We start from the raw sequence: 23,228 nt of genomic DNA, 5'->3' as shown, positions 1-23,228 counted from the left end.
GGTCGGCGCCGGGCACCCAGGCCTCCCGGCCGCCGCGGCCCACGGGCCGCGCTTGCTGCTTGTACACAGCCAGCACGCGCAAGGCCAGCCGCCACCACGCCGGGCTCACCACCTCAGACGCCAGCACCTGCGCGCGGAGAACTGCGGGAAGGGGAGATGTCAGGCGTGGGTGGCGGGGAGCCTCCAGGGACCCTTGGGTCAGTCCTGATGGGGTGGGCCCCAGGACCCAAGGGCAGGCTTCCGAGATCACGGCAGGAAGGGTGAGTTTCTGTGGGAATGGGGCTGAGGCTCAGATCTGAGGTAGGCAAGCCAAGCAAAGGCCAGTTCCATTCAACCAGCTCCCCTTTCTCCTTCCATCCCCAAGAGGGCACGCACTTCCCTCACACGTGACAGGCTGAAGGTGGCAAGACCAAGAATACAGGGAGAAAGGAGACAGGCGGATCGGAGACACCGGCCTCCACTGCCCTTCCCCGCATTTGTCTTCTGCTCCGTTAAGTTCTAGATCAGGAAAGGCCTTTTAGAATCTAACACTCTTCCCATTTAAAACGAAAAAAACGAAGGCCAGCAAAGGGGGTGGCATGGGGGCAGTCGCCAGAGCACCTGTGCAGCCACGGGTTCTTTTTGTCCCCAGCACTCACCGTAATCCTGCTGGCAGTACCTCCGAAGATTCATGTGTACCCTGGTGCCCGAAACGTTGCAGTAGTTGTGACACTCAGGGTCTGGGGAGGGTCAGGCTGTCTGCAGTGGGCTCCTGAGGCCTGGGCCACAGCGTTCTGCCCCAGCCCATCCCCGCATTCCATCCTGATGAACAGCTGGGGTGCCTGAATCCTGGACTGGACCACCCCTGTGTCCCCACCAAGGGTGGGCAGTCAGCCCGTCCCCAGTCCCTCTTGCTGCCTGGGGTCTCCCGCCAGCCTGTCTTACCAGAGCTGTAAGCACTAGGGGTCGTAGCAAGGGTGGTGGTTGCCTCTGGGATTCCTACGAGAAACCAAAGGAGAAATTTGACCTTAGTCCCTGCCCCTGGCCCCAAGGAATCCAGACAGCCATCTCTCCCCTTGAGACACAAGAGAGCAAGCACCCTTTGCCCTTCTCCCCCAGGCTCCCTCCCTAGCCTCTTTTTCCTTCATACCCAGGAATCTGAACCACACCCCCGCCCAGCCCCCTTCTCAAACCCAGGAGTCCAGGCTTCCAGCCTCTTTCTCCTGGAGACTGAGGAGAAAGTTCCCGCTTCCTCAGGGACCCAGAGTCCAGCATCCGGCCTCTAGCTCCTACCCTTCAGGGACCTAGCCCTCGCCACACTTGTCCACTGGAGACCTGAGATATCTCCTTCCCACCCCACTTAGGACTCGTGGCCCCTCAGGACTCACGCTGGCAGGGCATCCGGGGGGAGCGGCTCTGCTGATAGCCAGGACCGCAGTGGTTGCACGTCAGGCCGGTGACCCCTAACTTGCAGGAGCACTGCCCGCTGGTCTGGTTACAGGTGCCACCTGTCGCCCCAATAGGGTGGCACTGGCAGGCTACGTGAAGAGAGGATCTGGGATGCGGGTGTCTGGGCTCTAGATGCTCCCTCCCAAATCCCCAGCCCCTCCTCCCTCGGACCCAGGAGTCTGGTCCTGTCCCCTCTCCCCCGAGGCTGGGCTTCCCACCGCACTCACCCCTGCAGGCCTTGCGGCTGGTGATCGGCTGGTCAGGGTCCCTCCAGAACCCTGGCTGGCAATAGTGGCAGTGCCGCCCAGCTGTGTGGTGGCGGCACCGCTCGCAAACACCCCCGCTCCGGCCGCCTGACAGCCTGAACAGCTCGGAGTTGAACCTGCAGCGGCGTGCGTGCTGGTTGCAGGAGCAGGCTAGGAGCGAGAGGGAGCCGGGGTGCATCAGAGCCGGCTTTCCGGTCCTGGTCCCCAGCTTTCCACCCCTGTACAGTGTAACAGAGACTGCCTGGGGTCCCTCGTTCAGCCTGGGTCACAGAACCTCTTCATTCTTATCTTTAAAATGAGGGCAGTGGACCGGAGCTGGGTGAGCCTGAGGGGCCTGATGAGCCTCCTGATTGTGTGGAACCGGGGGTGGGGGCGGCGGCTTAGAGAAGAGAGGTGGCTTCAGGCCCGGGCGATGGAGTCAAACCCCGAGCGTTCACGTCCCACCGTTCCTCGGGCAGGTGACTTCTTTTTGTAGCTTAGCTTCCTTTGCTGTAAAATTACACTTATTACTATATCTACTTCATGAGGTTTAAACGAAGCCATTTTTTTTCTTTTTTTTTTAAAGCCTACATCACCCGGTCTTCTTAGGTGGTCTCCCATCCAAGTATTAATCAGGCCCGACCCTGCTTAGCTTCCGAGGTCAGACAGGATCGGCCCGCTCAAGGCGGTATTTAAACGAAACCTAATAGTACCTGCCCTTTCAGAGCTTCCGGTGCCAGGTGCCATGCCCTGAGGGCCTGGGCGTTGCAGCTCTGTGAGGCTGGTGCTGTCATCATCTCTGTTTTACACATGTGAAAACAGGCACAGAGAGGTGAAGTCACCTGCCCAAGGTAAGCACCTAAGGGGTGGTCAGAGGCAGGACTGGAACCCAGGCCGCAGAGTTCCACAGTCGGGGCTCTGAGCCACCACACTGCAGCGCTTCTCACAGCTCGCAGGATCCTGGGAGGGTTACGTGTACGTTTTCCTCGGAGCACCGGTCAGCTTTTCTAAGGCAGCGGCTCTAAAACTTTACTAATCACTAATCAGAATTACCGGGGAAGCACTTTAAGGAACAACGCCAACTCCAGTGTGGGAGGTGGAGAGGGAGGTGGGCGGGGACAGAGACAGGGGGAGAGGGACTCTGTTAGGGGAATGAAGTTACATCCCAGGGCCTGGCGACACACTCAGACCCTCTAGCAAGGGCTGCAGACTGGAGGGGGGAGGGGGGAGGGGGACTGCTGGCTGGAGCGGGGTGGGGGTATGTCTCCGAGGGGGGCTGCTGGAAGCGTGAGAAGGGTCCAGACTCTAGAAGCTCCAGTCTGGGAGCACCGTAGAGTGGGGAGGGCGTCGTGCGGGGCCTGGGGAGCACTGGTCCAGCCACATGGCCTGGGGGACGGCCCAGCATCTAGAAAGGCCGGTCTCCTGGAGCCCAGTCCCAGTGCTGCCCTTGCTGGCAGTGAGGCTTAGGGCATGTGACTGTCCCCTCCGGCCTCACCTTCCTCATCTGGGTGACGGTAACATTGGCAGACTCTCAGGAAGCTCTTTCCATGCCAGGTACCGGCTGAGGCTTTCCTCTAAGGACTCTGTGTATGTTAATTAGCTCATTGACTTGTCACTGCCACCTACAGAGGAAGCGCTGTTACTGCCCCGTTTTACACACGAGGAAACAGGCACAGAGGTCAGACCTTGCCCGGGGTCGCACGGTTGGTACAGAGGAACTGGGATTCGAGCCCAGGCAGTCTGACTTCCGTCTTCTGACCCAGACCATCCAAAGTGACAATCCCTGAAAGGAAGTGGGCGGGGGCAAGCCAAGACCCTGGAGCTCAGCTTCTGGCCCTGCAGCTGACACTGTCCTCATGCGAGAGACTTTCCAACACTAGCCTCAGTCTCCTCGTCTGTAAAACGGGCCCGATGACAGCGCCTGCCTGGCACGCAGCAGGCGACCGATGGCTGGTGTGTATTTAACAGATAAACGCTTCCCCCACCTGGCTGACCTGGCCAGTGAGGAAAGGCCCAGCTGCCCTGTTCCCTGCAACCACCTGGCACATGTCACCAGAGCACCTGCGACAAGCCGGCCCCGGGCTGGGTGCTCAGGAAGTATTGCTCATATCGTCATCATGATCAAGTGTGGGGAGAAGCCGGAGCCCCCAATGGGCAGGTAGGCAGCCGGAAGTCTGGGGCAGCAGAGGTGTGAGGCAGGCAGGTCGGGGGGCTCTAGAGGGAGGCGAAGAGGAGACCCGGCTGGAGAATGGGGAGAAGCAAGGAGCAGGCGGCTCTGGGGAGGGAGAGAGCATCCTGCTCCTTAGGGACAAGGGACCAGCTGTGGGAGTGGCATGGGGCCGGGCGGGGGGTGAGGGGGTAAAGGGGGAGCGGGCGCAGGACTCACGCAGGCAGGGGCGGGGGTGCCGGGGCGTGGCGGGCCGCCAGGGCCCGTCGCGGTGGGAGGGGCGGCAGCTCTCGCAGCCCGGGCCGGTGGTGTGGTGGCGGCAGCGGCAGCGGGGGGGCTGGGCGCGGGCAGCGCAGCGGGCGGCGTGGCCATGGCACTGGCAGCGGCCCCTCACGCCAGCTGCCGCCAGCCCTGCCCGGACCCCCAACTCCACACGGAGGTGGCTGGCCACCACACTGGCCTTAGAGCCAGGTGGGGCACGGAAGGTCACCTTTTCAGGGCCCCCCAAGGCCCCAGGCCAGGCGGGCCTGCGCCACAGTGATCTCCAGGGGCCTCTGGTGGCCCAGGCGGCCGACAGGACCAGGGCTGGGGGTCCTGGAGTGCAGAAGCGCAGGCTGACGGACGTCAGGAGGAAGGGGCCACCCAGGGCCAGAGTCAGACTGCCGTTACAGGTGGCCCCCGCGGACAAGGCGCAGGCCTGGGGACAGGAGGCCACTATGCCAGCCAGCTGGGTCACTGGTGGGAGGCAGAAGCGGGGGCGGCCCCCTGGATGGTAGCATGGGTCCGAGGTGGCCCGGCTCAGGAGAAGCAAGAGGGCGAAGGTCACGGGCATGGTCCCAGCAGGGGCAAGTACCTGGACAGGAGAGGAGTGGCCAGGCTGAGGGTCTCAGGCCGCCCCCTCAAGTGTCAGCCTCCACCCCACTCCCCCAGGCCTCCTGAGGACCCCCGCATTCCACCTCCAGCCCAGCCCGAGCCCCCTCCCCATGGCTTCTAAGCGAGGAAAATAGTTCCATCTGGGGAGAATTACTGTTTACACAACCCAAAGGGGAAAGAACGCAAGCGAAATTGAGAATTTTGCCTGAACTAATCCGTAGCTTAACACCCCAGAGCGATCTGTCAGTGCGAGGGCCGGGGGCCTTGGGGAGAGGGCAAGGGGGGCAGACGGGGAAACCGAGGGAGAGCACCCGGCGGCGCAGGGTCAGGGCTTTGCAGGAGAGCGAGGTTTAGAAACGGATGAAGCTCAGAGACAAAGGAATAGAGAAAGGGACAGTGGCACAGCCGGCAGAGATGACGGGAGAGACGACAGACACCAGGGGAGGCCGGGAGGCCTCGATAAGCAGGGGCCAAGCACCCAGAGGCCACAGGGAGTAGGGGGAACTGGGGGCCAGGACGACAGGCGGGCGGGTGGGCTCACAGGCACGGGGAGAGAAAACAGACAGCCCGGCCCGTGGGAAGCGGGGAGGGGAGAGGCCGGGGTGTCCAGCAGGCAATCGGGAGCAGGAGGCCAGGCCTGGGCCCACGGGGGGATCAGAGGGGAGCCTGTTCCCACGTGGGGCTCTAACCTTGTTCTCCACACCAGGGGCACGGAGGGGATTATCACCAAACCACCCCCAGCCTCCACCATCCTTAACCCTTTCCTACCCAGGTGCAAAGACCAGAGAAGCTCGCTAAGGAACAGGACCAGGACACCTGGGGCTGCAGGCCTGGGTCGTTCTGGGGCTGGGAGTGGGGACGGAAGCCCTGTGGGGTTACGAAGGTAGCTCCGGGGTTCCCCTTAGGACTCCAGGTGGGGCGACACTATGCTTGGATTTCCGAGGACCTCTGATGGCCGCAGCCCCTCCCTTCCCAGCCTGCCATCCTGAGCCTCAGGGTCCGTGGATCTGAGACCCCACATTCTCACATCTCCACCCTTCCTAAGGTCCCCGGAGCAGATGGGGGAACAGATGATGGGGGTGGCGGGTCCTAAAGGAGGAGAGAGAGAAAGGAAGGACAGGGCAGGGCCGGAGGCCAGGGCGTCCGAGGGGGCCGGAAGTCCAGACCCCTGGGATGGCAGGAGCCAGGAAGGACTTGGTGCTGAGCTGCTCCCCGCTTTCCCCTTCCGGGGCCAGCAGCCCCTAAAAAGTCACTCACTCAAGTCTAGGGACTCGGAGCCTTTCTGGGCCCCACCGCCCAGTCCGCTGGCTCTGAATCTGGCCCCGGGCGGGAGTCTGCGAGGCACCTGGGGCCACGGGTGGGGCCACACCCTCCCCGGGTCTGATTTCACAGCCCCCAGGGTCCCCACTGCTGTGGCCAGGTGCAGTACCCCCCTGCCCCGGGGACGGGCGTCCCACTCCGCCCCTCCTGGGGAGCCTGGCGCCATTTTGCGCTCTGGAGGCGGCATTTGCCCAGAGGCCTCGGCACCAGCCCTGGCGGGGACTTAGCCCCATCTCCCGCCTCTCTTCTCGTGCGCGGGTGGTTCAGGGGGTACCACTGTCTGGCCCTTAGCACCTTGAACAACGAGACCGTGAGTCCCCAGTGCTCCTGGGGGACCCAGAAGCCAGCCCTGCCCACTGGGGGACCCAGATGACCGGCCCCCAGCCCCTACTCCTTCTGGAAGCTGGAGCCCACCCCCAGCCCCTTTAAGGAACAGTCGAGCTGTGCTCCCACCGGACCCATGGCCGGGCCCCCATATCTGGGCAGCGTGGGGTCTGTCTGGAAGCTAGGCTCCTTTTCCTTGGTCTTTTTGCAAGCACCCCGCCCGCCCTTCACCCCTGACGCTGGCCAAACCTGCACCCAAGAAGAGAGCGTCCTCTGCAGTTAGATCCTCACGTGTTCGTGTTCCTCCTTCCGCAGGAGCTCGGCAGCCAGCGTGGGCTCTGGGGAGTGAGTGCTGAGTGGCTGTTCTCAGGCCCCAGGCTAGTGGGGGTTCTGGGCGGGCGCTCAGAGCAGAGCCCGCAGAATCCAACACCGCCACCGCCCCCCCGGCCCCCCGCCGGCCCCAATCCCCTCACCAACGCCAACCCGTAGCCACGCTCTCCCACAGGGCCCCTGCCAGCGACACCACCCGGGACTGCGTGGGACCCCAGAGCTCTCGTCTCTTGGAGGCCAAGAGCCCGGCAGCCCCAGCAGACTGGCCCAGGAGGCTCAGGCAGGTAGAACAGGATGGGACAGCGGCTGGTGGCGGGGGGTGGGGGGGACTTGCCGGGTCCGGCGTCCCCACTGCACTCACACTCACCCCCCAGAACCGGGTGCAGCACGGTGAACCGGGCGCAGCTCGGCCCCACCACGCGGTGGCAGCAGTCAGGGCCCCTCACACTGAGGTGGGACATTGGCCTCTGGCTCTGCAACCCCAGCCAGCCCCTCCTCCCCTCTGGAAATTTCTGTCCGCTGTGAGTTAACTAACTGAGCGTTAAGGTCAGTTGCTGCCAAGCCCTAAAAACCAGTGTTCTTGGAAGGGTCGGACCAGCCCCGGGGAACCCAGAGACGTGGGCTGCTGTCTAGGATGGTGGGGACGGAGGTGAAGTGGACAGCCTCGGCCTCAGTGCTTCTAGCGGCTGGAGGGAGAAGGTGGGGAGACCGAGGTGCACAAAGCTCAAGGGCAGCCTCCCCGATGGCCAGGTGCTTGCGAGGCCTTACTGCTTCTGCTGGGAAACTGCCACGTAAATGTGGCTGGCAACTCTGTCACACGCCGAATGGTGTTGACTAGAAAAATGGTGTTTTCCATCACTTTCTGCTGAGAAAAGCAAGGGCCTCGGGAAGATGGGGCACAGAATGTGCTGCCAGGGCCTCGAGTTCCCCTCCTCCCGCTTTGACTACGGCACAGCGTGGGCCTCACCCAAACGGGGGGACCCACTGTCTGGACCCTGCCCTGAGGATGGTGGGAAGGCATGGCCAAAGCAATCCAGGTGACCTCACAAGGACAGGGACATCAAATTTGAAAGCTGTGAGGAGTGAGTTGCAAGAGAAAGGGATTGGGGGCAGAGACACCCCCAGATCAGAGGGGGGCACATCAAATCTCAGGGTGGGCTGCATGAGGGACAGTGACGTAGTCCTGTATTCGTGGCACTCATCCATTCAGCAAGTATCCTTTGCGTGTCACACTGCAGAGCACACGTGGACACGTGAAACACACGCCCCTCCCTTCGTCAGCCTCACGGTCTAGCGCGAGGAGACATTGCCACAGAAAAATACTAAGTGGTTACATCCTAGAACACGGGTGGAAGACGACAAGTGCTTTGCCCACTGCAAAAGCAAGTAGGGAAGTGGATGGGGGTGGGGGCGGCCTGGAGGGGACGTTCGCACTGCGCACTGCGGGATGCGACCCAAAGCCCTCAAGCCATGTGCCTATCAGGTAGGACCAACCCCGGGCGAGGGCCTGGCGGGGCAAAGGCTGCTTTTGCTGCTGGAGAGAGTTCAGAAGGAAGGTTGAGGTCTTACCTGTCCTTCCCACCTGGGGACAAGAGGTTTCTTAAGCTAACGTCACCTGGGGGAAGGCCATCTCATCCTTTTGTTCTTAATAGCCTGAGCGATTAGCGCCCCTGAAGGTGTCGGGGAGAGGGGGAGGGGTGCGAGAGGCCAGAACGGAGGAAACAACTCCCCAAGTTGGGAAGGACACTGGGGGGGGGGGCGGTCATCCACTACTGGGCACCCTCACAGCACCCCAGCGGGGAGCGAGGGCCTCCCAGCTCCGAGGTGGGCTCAGCGGGGTGGGACCCACGGCCCTTCTCTCCCTATCTTGGTGACCCAGAAGTAGCAGAGGCCCCAGAGGCAGGGTAGCCACACCGCACGCGTAGGGGACGGAGTGTGTGGCGGGTGCTGGTCCTCGGGCCGGACTCAGAAAGCCCAGGACGGTTCCGAGAGCGCAGATTCCTGAGCAGCCCGGCGTGGGCTCCAGTCCGGTTCCAGCTCTCCCAGCTGTCGCCTCTCTGCGCCTCAGTTTCCTCGCCCGTTAAATGGGCACACAGATGTACCTGCCCCGTGGGGCACCAAGAGACTCGCAGAGCAGACACAGGCCTGCAGTCTCGGATCTGAATCTCCTCAGACCAGACGCGCTTCGGAACCTGCGGTCGGCATGGTCGCCCTGTGCGGACCGTCCCTTACGTGGCAGCTCGGGCCGGCCCGGGCAGCGCCCCGTTCTGAAGCGTTACGGTTTCTGCGGCGAAACCACCGGCATTGGCGCTAAGTCAAGTCTACGAACAGCCGCACGTTGGTTCGGGTCAGGTTTCGTCCCTAAGTGAGTTCACTTCGGTTTGGGGTTTGCCACCGGTCTCAGGACAATGGCCGACGAGGAACTGCGGCCCAGGGAGTAAGCGCTGAGACCAGGGCCTGGCCTGCAGCAGGAGCCACAGAAGCGTCTGTGACTTGACTCGATCCGTTGTGTGGCTTTTCGGTTGTTAGGCTGGTGAAGAGCCAGGAGAGGGCGCTCTTGAGACTCAGGGACAGAGTGTGCAGCAGGCCGGGTTTCTGGATTTGCGGAGCCTGCTGCAGAATGAAAATGTGGGCGCCTGGTTCGAAGGCACTGAGGATGTCTGGATGGCGAGAGCAGAGCATTAAGCGAACACAGGGCCCTTTCGGATGCAGGGCCTTGTGTGACCACCCGGGGTCGCACCATGGAGATGGCCCTGGGCGGCGGCGCCTTTGTCCTGAGCTGGTTTCTCCTCCCCAGTGTCCCAGATTCCAGTCCTGCTCAGCTCTGGCTGGAGGCTGAGTCCTTCGCTGGCCGCATGTAGGACCCCAGGCAGGGCCTGCGCTGAGCGGGTGGTGTGATGAGGATTGGGACAGAACTGTCATCAGACCAGTGAGAAGGGAGGGCCAGGGGCCGATTTAATTCGCTTTTTGGAAACGAAAGCAGTGAGCAAGGCCTTTCCCGTACAGATGCCCCTCGGCTTATACTGGTGTTACGTACGGCCTGATAAAGTTCAAAACTTTGCAAGTAGAAAATGCAGCGAACCTACCAAATGTCAGGGCTTAGCCCGGCCCGCCTCACACTGTTCGGCACACACACTCTGGCCCACGGTTGGGCAAATCATCCCGCGGCCTCTGCCCCGCGTCACGGGGGAGCAGCTTACCACGTGTCGCCAGCCCAGGAAAAGACCAAAATTCAAAACGGGAAGTACGGTTTCTACTGAATGCATGTTGCTTTTGCACCATTGTAAAGTCGAAAATCGTAATTCGGGGACTTTTATGTGTACCTCAGTGCAGGAGTGGGGTGTCGTACACGGTCCTCACTTGGTAAGAGCCAGCTCACCTTGCTAGGGATTCATGTCGAATATGAGACATTCAAGGACAGTCTAGGGGTGTTCGGGTTTCCCTAAGGGGTCAGATTAATAAAGTGAGGAGCCTTGGAATATAGGAGGAGAGCTGAGGCAAAGCCCACAGAACTCCAGCATTTAAGGAGGCCTTGGAGGGGGGCGACATGGAAGCCGGACGAGGGAGAGCGGGGGCCACGCAATCCCGCACTTCTGCAGGGGCCGGGGGATCCTGGGCTGGAGCCACAGGAATAGAGAAAGCCGGTCAGGACTCGCTGGGGACCCGGGGTGACAGGACCATCTCAGGGAGCCCAGATGAGAGGTGGAGGAGAGACTGACTCCAAAGGAAATGATCCCGGAGGACGAGGTACTCCGTCCCATCACGGGGACAGGAGCCCAGGGCAGGAGCCGGATGCGGTCCGGGTGTGGTTCCGAAGTGCGGGAGAGCACGGCACATCCCCTGTGGCCACAGGGACAGGCGGCAGCCAGGGTCGGCGGACTGGAGACATCGCAGCCCGTGCACAGCGCTGGTGGCGGTGGCGTGGCAGCTGCAGCGGGGCACCGTCCGCGGCTCCTGGGGCCACGAAACCGTTATCGTGCGGCCCCACAGTTCCACTCCTCAGGGAATACCCGAGGGAAAGGGACACCGAGGTCCACACGGAGACCTGTGCGTGTGGAAAGTGTTTGTGCAGGACCGAGCCTGCGACCAGTCCCCATCACAGAGGGCTGTGGGGTCACAGTCACTGGCTACCAGTAATGGCCAACCTCCTGGCGCCCTCCCGCAGGGCCTCCCCGCTTACCCACAGGGACCTTGTGGAGCAGGCAGCGGCTGTCACAGGCGGGGGAAGGTCAGTCTCTCACCCAGAGCCCCTCGGCTTACATGTGTCACAGCCGGGATTCGAACCTGGTTTGGTGACACCTAGCGTGCCCCTGTTCTGTGCTGCCGCCTCCTTCTCTGCAGCTGGCTCCAGATGCTTCGTGCAGATGACGGCCACTTTCAAGTCTGTTAAGTACGCATTGGGTTGAAGGATGGGAAGGAGCTAGACGCACTTAGGAGCAAGGACCCCCAGGCAGGACGTCCTGGGCTCGAATCCTAGCTCCGCCCACCGCAGCCGTGGCTCCGGGGAAGGGCGTGACCTTTAAGAACCTTGCGGCCCAGGCGCCCACCTCCCCAGCCCCCCAGGCCAGTGCCTCCTCCGTCCCACTCCATCCCGCCTTGCAGATGGATTACACGAGTCCCCAGCCCTCTGTCACCACTACCTTCCCCCACCCCGGGCCGCCTGCGCCCCCTCCCTCCCTCCCCTCCTCTGTTCACCAGTTTCCTGGTACCAGCTTGGGAGCGAATGTGCAGATGGGAACACCAGGGCAGGCGGCAGGAGCTGGAGCTTCCTGCTGCCCTCTTGGGGGGCTGCTCCCCCACCTCCGGGGACTGACGGCAGGACCCGCCGTGGTACCCAGGGGGCCTCAGAGATCCCGGGTTGCAACCCCCACCCCCAGGCCTGCTATGCACCCCCACCCCATCCCAGGCGACTCGATCCCGCCATCCCGAATCCTTCTGTTCTAGGCCAGAGAATAAAGCTGAGCATTTCAAAATGTGGCCCCACATTGTTGTCTTAAGCTCTTCTTCAGGGTTATGATTATAGTGCCAGTATCGGGGAACCAGGGATGGACAGGGCAAGCCACCCCCGGTATGTTGGGGGGAAGCAGGCCGCTGGGTGGGGATCGAATTGGGTGGCCTGAGCAAACCAGGGGTGGAGTCCAGGAAGCAGGGAGGGAGGAGGTGTCAGAGCTGAGAAACCGAACTGCAAATCACCGGGGTGGTGGCACTGGGCAGAGGGACTGGGCAGGGGAAGGGGAGAGGGGTTATCCCGTGGGGGAGCCTGCGGGAGCCCAGTGAGGGCTGGGATGGAGGAGGGGCAGGGCCAGCTCTGGGTATGGGGACAGACGCGGGAGGCTGGAGGCTGAGGCTGGGCTCCAGAGAGAGAGGAGAGGCTGCATTCCTCGTTGGAAGTTGGGCCTCCTTTCCCTTCTGTATCCTGCTGTGATCCCCCAAAGGCACCTCCAGGGCACTGGGATGGAGAAAGGGACCTGGACCCCTCCTTTCACTCAGCCGAGGCGCCCGGCGCAGCTGCAGGGACCTAGGACATGTCTCAGAATGAACTTCCTGGCCTCGGACTGCAGGAAAGGCAGGCCCCTCCTCTACTCAGCCTTGAATCCTGACTCCAGCTGCTGGCATTCCCCAAGACTTCCCCTACAGAGGTTCAGCGAGGGACTTTCCCGACATCCTCCTCCTCCCCAGCCTCCCACCCCGCCTTGGCCCGTCCGCAGCACGCGGCCTGTCCCCTGACCAGCTTCAGCTTCTGGGCCTCAGTTTCCTTCGCTTTCAAATGGGCGTGTTTACACCGTCGACCGAAAAATACCATCAACCATGTGTCTGGTCACCAAAAAAGATTTATTCAAGGGAAAGAATGAGTCCGGCCCAGCGTATGCAGGCACGGCAGCTTGCCACGTGAGCACTCCGGCCTGCGTGCCAACATGGGGGTGTTTATAGAGGGGAAAAGGAAGTTAGAACCGTAGAGCTTTATTGTAACATACGGGTCTTCCTGTGGGGTTCTCGGGATTATGGCGAGTGTGAGAACTTCCAGAAGCCCTGGCTCCTCCCACAGGCCCTCCCGACTGGATACGTTTGCTTAAAGTTCCAGTTCTTCCTTGTCCACACCACCTTGCAGAGTCGTTAAAATTCAGCAAGACAATGCTGTCGGGGACGGGGCGACATGAACACTCGGTCCAAGCCTGACATAAATTTGAGATAGTAGCATTAACCTTTTTCAGAAAAAATGGGAGCGTGCTGGGCTCACCCAGCTCTGGGGACAGCCCCACCTTTGGGATGACAACGCTGAGAGGTGAAGGTCCTTGGTCAAGGTCACACAGCTAGTAAGAAGTCCACGACCAAACCTCACAGACCTTCTCTCCAAACCTCAATCTTTCAAAACTTCCCAGCGAGGGCTCCCGCTCGGGGACACTGGGTGCCTTCCCGTGAGGCTCTGCCCAGCTCCTCCTCTCCCTCCAGCCTCAGTCAAGGTCAAGGAGGTCAAGGTTGGGGTCAAAATCGGGAGCATCTCTGCAGTGGCCCATCCTTCCTGTTCTGGATTGTTCTTTTTGCCCAAACAAAACTAGCCTTATTGTCCTTCTGTCTGCCATAAACAAATTTCAAGGGGACATTCAGGGGCACGCGCTGCCAGCCTAGGGATTAAGAGATTCCATTGTGAAGGGCTGTTCTTCCAGGATGCATTTGTTTCTCCTTCTAAGTTCAAGGAATGGAGATTTTTTTTAAAAAATGGCGGGCATAGGGGAACGAGAAACTGGAGGCAGGAAGATGCTGGCAGAGACTCGATGAGAGAGGGAGGGAAATAAAACAATATGGAGCCAGACGGCGACTGAACGGAGGTGAAGGCGCGGCCATGTTCTGTTTAAAAAGCTTTTTTTTTTTTTTTTTTTTTAACTGAGTACATTTGCAAATCTTACTGGCTTTATTCGATGATTCGTGAATCAGGCAGCGTCCCGTGGAGCAGAGAGAAAGGAGCTCTGAGCAGCCGTCAGAAATAAGACTTTTATAGGCAGAAGGGAGCAGGGAGGAGACACTCATATTAGCAAAAGCGGATGGGTGTGGAAAGGTCACTTCTTTTAAGGGACAGCAGGGGCCTCTCAGGCAGATGGCCTACTGAGTGATGACCGGGCGATTCCTGACTGACCCACTGAAGATTCCTTCTCTGGGAGAAGCTGACACTGTCACGCAGTCTCGGTTTAGTGACGTGAGACTTAGCATCAATGACTCCATTGGGGGCCCGTTGTCTTATTTTTAACAATCCCTTCTGTATGTATTTCCTGAGCACCTACTGTGTGCCGAGCCCAGTTTCCAAGGGCTATGGGGGGGGATACACAGGGAATAGGACAAACACTGTCCCTTCTGTCACAGAGGGAAGGAAGGATCAGCGTCCGTCCTGATAATAACAAGCCGAGGCTGAGAGAAGCCGAAAGGGACGATTTGGAGAGAGAACTGGAACAGAGCGGGAGCTAGAGGTGGCACCGAGAGGGGACAGTCCACCCTGCCTGCCTGTGTGGCTTCTCTCTCCCTCTGTCTGTCTCTCCCTCGCCTCCTGTCCTTCAGTTCTCGTCTGTTTCTTTCTCTCAGCCTCCATCTTTCTCTCGCAGTCTTTGTCTATCTGCTTTTTTTTCATTTCCTGCTCTCTCTCTCTCTCTCTCTCTCTCCCTCTCTCTCTGTCTCTCTCTCTCTGTCTCTCTCTCTCTCGCTCCGTCCCTGCCTTTTTCTCCATTTCTTTATGTCTATTTCTCTCTCTTTCCCTTTTGCTGTCTTTTTCCATCTCTGTCTCCTCCCTCTTTTCTTCCCTCCCTCCCTCCCTTCATCTCTCTCTCCCTTTCTTCCCGCCATCCTCTGCCTTCCCACAATTTCGCTCGGGCCCCCATGATCCCATGTCCCATACTCGGCAGATTAGGGACCAAACGGAGGAGCCAGGTTTAACCCTTGCCCTTCAAGCGTTCACAGTCTAGTCGGGGAAAGGAAGAGAGAAGCTCCTAGGAAGAAGGCACGGAGCCACCCCACAGCCACCCCGGGTGCTCCCTCCTCGTTGTGGTGGCTTCCCCTTGCTCCCCAGTCCCCAGAGAGTTCATCTGCACCCAGAGGCAGAGGCGGGGTCTCTAGGAACTTGTGGCGGGAATGAAAATGGACAGGAATGAAAATGCAGGAACCAGGAAGCCACCAGGGCCACGACGGTACCTTCCACCTCTCCCTGATAGGGTCCTACTTACTTTTTGTCGTCAGAGCTGGATTCGCTCTGCTCACGGATTTCTCTGGTTCCTCTCAGATATGGCTTAACATGGCCGCACTCGCTGGGCCCTAAAAACCCTTTGGCTGCCCAGCCTACGACTCCACCAGCCACCCTGCCTGTGCTTGTCACTCCATATTTCCAAGGGAGACAGTCCGCTTGGTAGAGAGGGTCCTCCCCAGCCAGCACCCACCCGCACAGCTCCGTCTGCCCCCAACCCATTCGTGTGCCACCCCTCCCGGTTCTAGGATCTGTGTGGTCTGAGAGCCACACTTGACCATGACCAGTACACCCAATGTGAAAAGTAGAGACGCCCCCAGGCCCAGCCCAGAGCCCATACAGAACAGGACCCTTTCTTTATACGTGGCAATATCAATAACCGACGGCATGCGTTTGCGTGCCAGGCCCCGTGTCGCTCCTTGGAGAGATGACGTTGCTTGCCCAGCATCGCACAGCTGATGAGCGTGGGAACCTGAAGTCGGCACTCACGGCGACAGCGTGCGCACGTCCCCACTGTCCGGGTGTCCTCTCTGAGACGTCGTGACAGGCAGCGCGTCCCACGCGGACCTCCTGGGACTGAGGCTTCGCTTTCCGTGGCGAGGAGGAAGCGCCTCATCTGGATCTTGTGGGCCATGCGACAAATCTCGAGCATCCGCTGAGCAGAGAAACCTTCATTAGCACCTCTGGGTTGTCGGGCTCCATACAGTCACGTCCCAGGGGATGAGGGTGGTGGGCGGGTAGCCCCTAGTCAAGCTGACAGGCCCAAGAATCTTCCGGAAAGAAAACACTCACATAATCTCAACAGGCTGTGCGGGCTCGGGCGACTACTATAAATCGCCCGCGGCGATGCTGACAAGTTAGGTCCTGCGCCAGCTTCTATCGGCCATGGTTAACCCTGAAGGACAGTGGCTGCTCTGCTTCTGGCAGCTTCCCTGGGTCAGCCCGGTCACACCGGCTTCGTTTGGTCCCAGTGTCTTCCTCTTGATGGCCACTGGGTTCCGAGCCCAGGGCACAGGCCCTGGGTCCCGGCAGCCGGAGACCTGGCGTCTCCAAACTAACCCAGCGCTCAGCCCCTGCCTGTGCTTCTTTATCGAATGTTCCACCTATTTATTTGATAAATGTGCTTTATAGGCTATTCATTTCCTAGGGCTGCTCTAACGACATATTGCAAACTGGGGAGCTTAAAATAATAGAAACTTATTCTCTCACTGTTCTGAAGGCTCGAAGCCAGTCTCCGCCTCTCTCGTCACGTGGCGTCCTCCCCTCGCAGGTCCCGTGTCACCCACCGTGTTGGACTAAGGGCCCACCCCACCCCAGTGGGACCTCATCTTTACTAAGGGTGTCTGCAGAGATCCTGTTCCCAATGACGTCACACCCTGAGGTTCTGAGCGGGGGCTAGGCTTTCAGCGTAACTTTTCGGGGGGACACAAACGCGTACCGAGGGCGCGACACCGTCTGGAGGCTGGGCTGTGCGTGAGGTCACTTGTCATAGGCCACAGCCCATGAATGGAGAGGCCCCGGGCGAGCCAGCCAGGTGTCCACCTCCAGTGAGTGCACTGCGGCTGGGAGAGCCAGGAGGTCAGGTGGTTGAGTTCTTGATGGGCTAGCAATTTCCCTTCAAAGGGGTCAGGCATGGGTGGGACGCACAAAGATGGACGTCTCTAGAAACTGGACCCTCCGCAAATAGTAGGTTCATACACTCGTACTGTCCACATACAACCGTATGTATACTCACGGTTTGTACGCGCGCACAACTAAGCATGCAATGTCTGTGCACGTGATGTGTACACACTCACATAAACATATACACTCTCATATACACACAAGCCACGTGCCAGGTGTCCCCAAACACCTGCACACTGTATGTAGCACGCACGTATAGGTACATAATACACACACTCATACGACACAATGGACACATGACCATTCGTATGCACACAATCTCACACGCACTATACACAAATATACATATATCCGTTCAATGCACTCATTCCATGCACGTACCACGTGCACACCCATCAAGCACACGTATCCCCAGCTGTGAACACACCTGTGTGAACCCAGTGCGAACACACCCGCATAACACACTCTAAAGACAAAGCTGCATACATGTGCCTGAGTATTCATACTCATTCACACGCACACACAAAGTAAATCCACACACACACACACACACACACACACCCGATGTCTGCACGCACAACCGTGCCGCTGTTCACATTCTGCCGTGTTCACCCGCCACCCCAGGGCCTCCATGCTCCGAGCTAATGTTTGTTTCCTGCTCTCTGTCCCCCGACAGCCATGCCCTTCCTTCTTCCCCACGGCTCACTTCTTGGGCTTCACACCTTCACCGCTGCAGCAGCGGCTGCTGGAGATTCAGCCCACGTGGGAGTTACAGACGCTGGAACCAGGGGTGTGTGGACGATCACCGCAATAGGCCGCCCCGGGAATCAGACGGGCGAGTCCTCCACCCTGCCCGCCGTGGCCGGGGCGAACGGGCGGCCGGACGCACAGCGCGCCAGCCCCGTCTCCAGGGTCAGCCTCCTGGTCCTGCGCGGCGCCACGGCCAGCAGGGTCCCGTGGCGGACCCACCGCCCGGATGACTGGATGCAGGAGCGGTACCGCCACGTCCCCGGGGAGTTCATGCGCCTCGCCGGCCACCTCTGCTCCTGGACCTTCTGCCACCACCTCTGCGATGAGATCCTCCTGAGTTCGCCCTGCACGACCATGTGTGGGAGGAGGCCCGGCAGTTCCTCTGGGCCCTGCAGGTGAGTGAGAGCCTGCCAGGCACCTTCGCGGGGGTCTGCGGGTGCTGGGGGGCTACCTCAGGTCACGCCCAGGTGTGGAAAGGCTGGTGGCTGCACAGTGATCCCTAGAGCAGACCCTGGGCTGGTCCCGGGCTTGCTCCTGCACCCTCATCTTTGTGGTCTCTGGCAACAGCATGGCCTGGTGTAGGCAGGACAGGGACGCCTCCGGGGGCCATGGGGTGTTTGCCAGCAATGGCATTGAAGGCTTCCCTGCCAAGGACTCTGCGTTACTCACACAGTGTAACCACACCATCACGACCACTGAGACGTTCGGGACCTGGGCCGCCTACCTCGTGGGTGGACAGACCGTCTACCTGGCCAATCGCACCCTCCCAGACTGTCCCGTCCTCAAAGTCTTCAAGCCAGAGACGGCCTTCCTTCCAGAATGGGTTGGGATTGCCGCAGATCCACCCTCGTTACTCAAGTACTGATGTTAGCCCTTCCTCGGCACCCTCTCTTCCCTTTCCGACTCCCCCAAAATCAGTCCCAAGGCATGAGGAGCACATTACTAAGTGGACCTACCTGGACCCTTCCCTCGTGTATCAGAATGCTTCCAACTGCAAGTTACAGAAATCCCAACTAATGAGTTTAATTCACGTATTCATGTGTCTCGCATCAAGGGTGGCACATCTCCAGGGTTAGTTAACTTGGCAGCTCGACGATATCATCAGTGACCCCAGCGCCATCCATCTTGTCGAACTGCTATTATCTCCTCTTAGACTGGTTCCCTCGTGGTCCCAAGAGGGCTGCCATATACCCAGCTGTCACATGCAGACAACCTCTCTCCGAGGCTACAACAAGAGATTCATTCTTATCTTAGGTCCCTTTTCAAGAGTGAGGGAAAGCTTCCGAAGCCCTCCAGCGTTGTCGTATACCACAAGCCAGCAGGGGCCTGAGCTAGGACAGGATGGTAATATTCTATATAGGATCAGAGTCTGGCTTGTCTGCTTAAAATGGCAGCTGTTATGAATTGGATTGTGTTCCCCAAAAAGATACGTTGAAATCTTAACTCCCAGTACCTGTGAATGTGGCCTTATTTAAAAACAGGGTCTTTGAAGATATAGTCAAGATGCAGTCACTAGGGCGGGCCCTAATCCAACATGTCTGTGTCCGGTCCCGTGGACTTTCTTCAGTTAAGCAAGCGTCAGCTGAATGGTGGCTGTTGCCTGCAGGCTCGTTTTCATTGAACTAAGTCACGTTCATGGTTACGGCCTGTTCCTTCTAAGGACTGGCGCTCCCTAGGGTTGTATCCATGGCTCCTTGCTCTGTAGGATGACTTTATGGCTTCACAGAATGTGTATAGATGATGCTCGCGTTTTTAGTTGGGGGCCAGAAGCTTCCCTTTAGACCAAAAATAAAATAATAATAATAATAAAAAAAAGAGTTAAACAATAGAATAACTTAAACAATTCCATAAATAGAGAGTACTGAGCAGGGCAGGCTCTACCAGATGTTAAGAAAGAATGTCGGGCCTCAATAAATAAAACAGTGCGTTGTTCCCAGCTCGTGAAGGCACTGCCTAGAAAAGTCATAAATGAACAGAAAGCCACCCGCGAATTTAACGTACGTCGAGGGTGGCATTATGAATTTGTCATGAAAAGACGGATGCTTAACGCATAACATTTGGCCATCTAGGAAAAAAAGATCGAGGCCATGAAAAGAAAAATAAAAGAAATTAAAACTTTAAAAATAAAAACGAAATGAAGAAGTGTAAAAAGGTCACACGTCATGTCTTCGTTTTGTGTTTCGCGGATACGGAATATGCCACAAACGCTGGCAACTTGCTTTTGTCTTTTCGTCTGCTGTGTAGGAAACATCTTTCTCATCCCTCTGGTGGTTGCGAAGGATTCCATCTGTTGATCAACTGTGTTATATCCATTCTCCAACCGAAGGTTTTTATTTTTAGGTTGTTTGCTGGTTCTCATTACTATAAATAATGGCAAGGAGAATGTCCTTGTCATCTGCGACGATTGGCTGTCGTGTGGGAAAGCTTTATGCGTGCGTGCATACCGATACTGCTTTTTTAGAATATATTATTAGAAGTAAAATTTCTGGGTCATGGCGTATACATTTAAACGCAATACTGCTGTGTAACTTGTGAAAATTTTATGTTTCGTCTCACCGTGTATAAATGTCCATTCTCGCACAGTCTTGTGATCATGGGATAGCAGCGTGGTGCAGGGGGTCCCCTGGGGGCTGCTCAGGGCTCCCCAGCTGACCTCCTGCTTCCCAGCCCTGGGTTTTCCCTGACACCTTGGGTTGGCCCAGCCCTCTTCTCCGGGGCAGGAGGGAGCCACTGAAACGTCTGCAGAAGGGCTGGGTGACAGGCCCCACGCAGAAAGCAGGATGCAAACCTCAGGGTCTGGGTTCGAATTCAAACACTCCACTCACGCTTTCCTTCAGATCTCCACCTTCCAGAGAGTTCCTCAGCCGCCCCACCCCTGACTTGCTCTGGGCCTGCCCACAGACCCCACAGGCTCGTAGCCCAAGGCTGCCCTCCACTGGATACAGGCGAGATAGAGACAGAGAGTGACAAGGGCACGAATTCAGGTAGAGATGGGGACAGATATGGGGAGATACAGGCATAGGAGTATCTGAAGGGAAATGAAGACAGACAGAGGAAGCCCACCACATCCCTTCCTGGTGTCCCCAGGGCTGACGGCACCCCTTTCCCACCAGGCTGACATGAGGGTCCCACAAGACCCGGCCGTCACCCACCCCTTCCTCCAGGAACTCTGACCTCACACGCTCCCCTCCGCGGCTGACCCTCCACACCTTCAGTCCTCTGTTGTTCTGCCTCCAGGAGGATGCTGTTTTCCAGGCGGTTCCTCTGACCAGCTCCTCCTCATCCTTTAAGTCTCGGGATAAATCCTTTCTCTGACCACCCTGTTCATCCTCCCACAGCTTCTGGCCAGGAGTCACGGCCTTGCGGTCCTGTGTACCACCGCCACAAAAATCCCTATCACCCTGCACTGGACTCTCGGTACGAATGTCTGAGCTTCGTCAGAGCTGAGATTGAGGTTCTTGGTTGTAGTTGTATTTTTCTTTCCCCAACTCTGAGAAGCCACACTGTGGACTCATAGATCTGATTTAAAACCCCACCCCAACGCCTCCCAGCTGTGCGACACTGGGTGTATCATTCCCTTTCTCTGATCTTCAATGATTTCATCTGGAAAAGAAGGACAAATCCTACCGGATGGGCTCAGAAAATACCGAAGACCGCCTCTGCTTCATGGAACAAGCATTCATTCCATTGGCTTTTTGATCGTGGGTCTCTGATGTCCTCACACGTTTACACGCGTTGAGGCACTGGAATTGTCAATCAGAAGCTAATAATGGTGATTAATATTTATCGGCACGTCTCATATGCCAGGTCCAGTTCGTGGACAGGTGCAGTGAACACTCTCATCCACGCTGGGCTGGAGGTACAGATCAGGAAACTGACAAGACAAGGGGATGTCACTGGCTCTGAGTCCTGTTGCATGTAATTGATCTGCTGTCCTTTTCCGCCCGTAGCGGACACTGTTGGTGGCTGGCCCAGGTCCCCTCTGATTCCTCTTACCAAGTCTGTTCGTCCAGCCCCGGCTACTGTGTGCTGTGTACATTAATCGTGCCTTTTCTTCCCCTCGTATCGATGGTACATAGACATTCGGGGCTTTGCTGACATTGAAGGGACTGTCCCTCCCAGGACTAGCCAATCCCTAGAGGTAATAAAGAACTCACCTGAGCGTGCCTTTCACATGCAAACCGACCAGTCCAGAGCCCAGACTCCCAACCACTTCCTTTTCCAAGCTTTTATACTCCAGACCACTTTTCCTCCGCTTGATCACCCCAGAGCCACGTTCCAGAAAACTAGGGACTCCAGAGCCTGCCGAAACTGTTCAAACTAGCCAACCCGAAGCCAGCTTAACCTGCCTCGTCTGTTCCTTCCTGAGGCGACCACAATATCCTCACCCAGGACTCCCCTCTCTCCTGCCTCCCGGCTGACCCTGGGCTTCCCCATGTGGCTCTGCATGGCTACATGGCATGGATCTGTGAGAATAACAAACTCTCTTTTCGATGGCAAGCACCTGCTTGCTCATCTGTCGACCTCACCGTACCTGAATAATAATAAAACCTACATTTTAAAACACTTTGCTCCCAACGAATTACCTTGTGACCTTCTTCCCAGGACTGCCCTTGGGGTCAAAGTGACTGAGAGTTTGTGCCCCAGCCCCATCTTATGGCCCATGGCCCATGACAGACTAGAGGGGTGTAGTAGCTAGTCCTCAAATATGGCCCCCAATGACCATGGCTCCCGATATTCACATATTTGTGTAGCCCCCTCCTGTATTCAGCCTGGGTGCCCTAACTTGCATTAACCAATGTGGTGGCAGTGACATTGCGCCAGTTCCAAGCTTAGTCTTTAAGAGACCGGCAGCTTCTGCTTCTTCCCCTAGGGACGCTCACTTGCAGTAGCCCTGAGCTACCACATAAGGAGTCTGTCACCTTGCCGGAGAGACCACATGAAGAGGGAGAGCACTGAGTCTATACAGAGAACAGAAGAAGTCCAGGTGGGTCCTGTTGGGTCCAGACACGTCTGAGTGTGCCATCTTGGATGCTGCAGCCGTACGACGACCACGGCCCCGTTTGACATTGTGTGGTACTGAAGAACCGCCTTGCTGAGCCCAGTCGACCGTGGACTGGTGAGCGATCACAGGTAGTTACTATTTGAAGACTCTAAGTTTTGGGGGGCTTTGTTATTCAGCGATAAAAACCCAAACAGGGTTCTCCCTTTGCCTCAGAGGCTAAGCTCCCTCCGCCTCAAGGTGGGAAAGACTCTGTAACTTAATTTACCCTGAGGGTTCGGGCCGAGGCTGAGACTTCACTTGATGTCACACGCCTATCGGTCCCCTTCTTCTTCGCTCCCGTTTTATCCACTCCTTTTTGGTTTCTCCCGGGAGCGTCTCTTTAACAAATCACGGACACACGAGTCTTGTCTCAGGCCCCTGCTTCCGAGAGAATCTGACCTCAGACACGTGCTTCCGATTTTCTCATCTCCAGCCAGAAGGCAAGCGTCTGGCTCCCGATTCTCCCTCCCGTCTTCCCTGCCCCTCTCTTGCATCCAAAAAAAAAAAAAAGACCACCTTCCACACACGCCAGCGGCAGGCAGCCACGTGGTCAGTGGGATGAAGGAAGAAGACATCCAAGAGGTCTCTGAAGGAAGCAGCAAGCAGCGTGTTTGTCATGGCAAGCAGCAAATGAAACCTCCCTCCCCCAATCACACACAACCGTGGAGGGAGATTCTAGCCGTCAGGAGGGCCAAAGGCAGGCAGCTGGCATGTCAGCAGCGGGTCAGGGGTGGGGTGGAGATGAGCGTTGTTTCTGATGCCGCTGGTTGTTCCAACCCCTCCCTCAGGGGGTCTGTCTCTGTGACCTCCCCATGCCCATCAGTTCTCAGTCCCTGGAAAGCCCAGAATCCATCACCACGGATCCTCCAGCAGGTCCCACAGCCTGGTGCCACTGGAGTC

General features: G+C 58.1%; 2 protein-coding genes across 2 annotated transcripts; one reads left to right on the top strand and one right to left on the bottom strand.

Moving 5' to 3' along the window:
• Nucleotide 1: 1 nt before the first annotated feature.
• On the bottom strand, nucleotides 2-20,198 carry NTN5 (netrin 5; the record flags this gene model as incomplete). The annotated part of the gene is made up of 8 exons (XM_011374631.1): nucleotides 20,188-20,198; nucleotides 6,607-6,643; nucleotides 4,060-4,693; nucleotides 1,656-1,844; nucleotides 1,368-1,517; nucleotides 925-978; nucleotides 639-719; nucleotides 2-141 (listed from the first exon to the last, which is right to left on the bottom strand). Coding segments are annotated over exons 3-8 (1,227 nt in total), but the record flags the coding sequence as incomplete, so codon positions are not given.
• FUT2 (fucosyltransferase 2) lies at nucleotides 17,213-18,149 on the top strand. The gene is given in 3 exon segments (XM_011374630.1): nucleotides 17,213-17,615; nucleotides 17,618-17,713; nucleotides 17,716-18,149. Coding segments are annotated over 3 exon segments (933 nt in total).
• Nucleotides 20,199-23,228: the final 3,030 nt, after the last annotated feature.

The sequence above is a fragment of the Pteropus vampyrus genome, unplaced genomic scaffold (genome assembly GCF_000151845.1).
Source record: "Pteropus vampyrus isolate Shadow unplaced genomic scaffold, Pvam_2.0 Scaffold250, whole genome shotgun sequence".
Lineage (NCBI taxonomy): Eukaryota > Metazoa > Chordata > Mammalia > Chiroptera > Pteropodidae > Pteropus > Pteropus vampyrus.
Note: the sequence above shows the minus strand (reverse complement) of the source record. Positions and strands in the feature narration are given on the sequence as shown.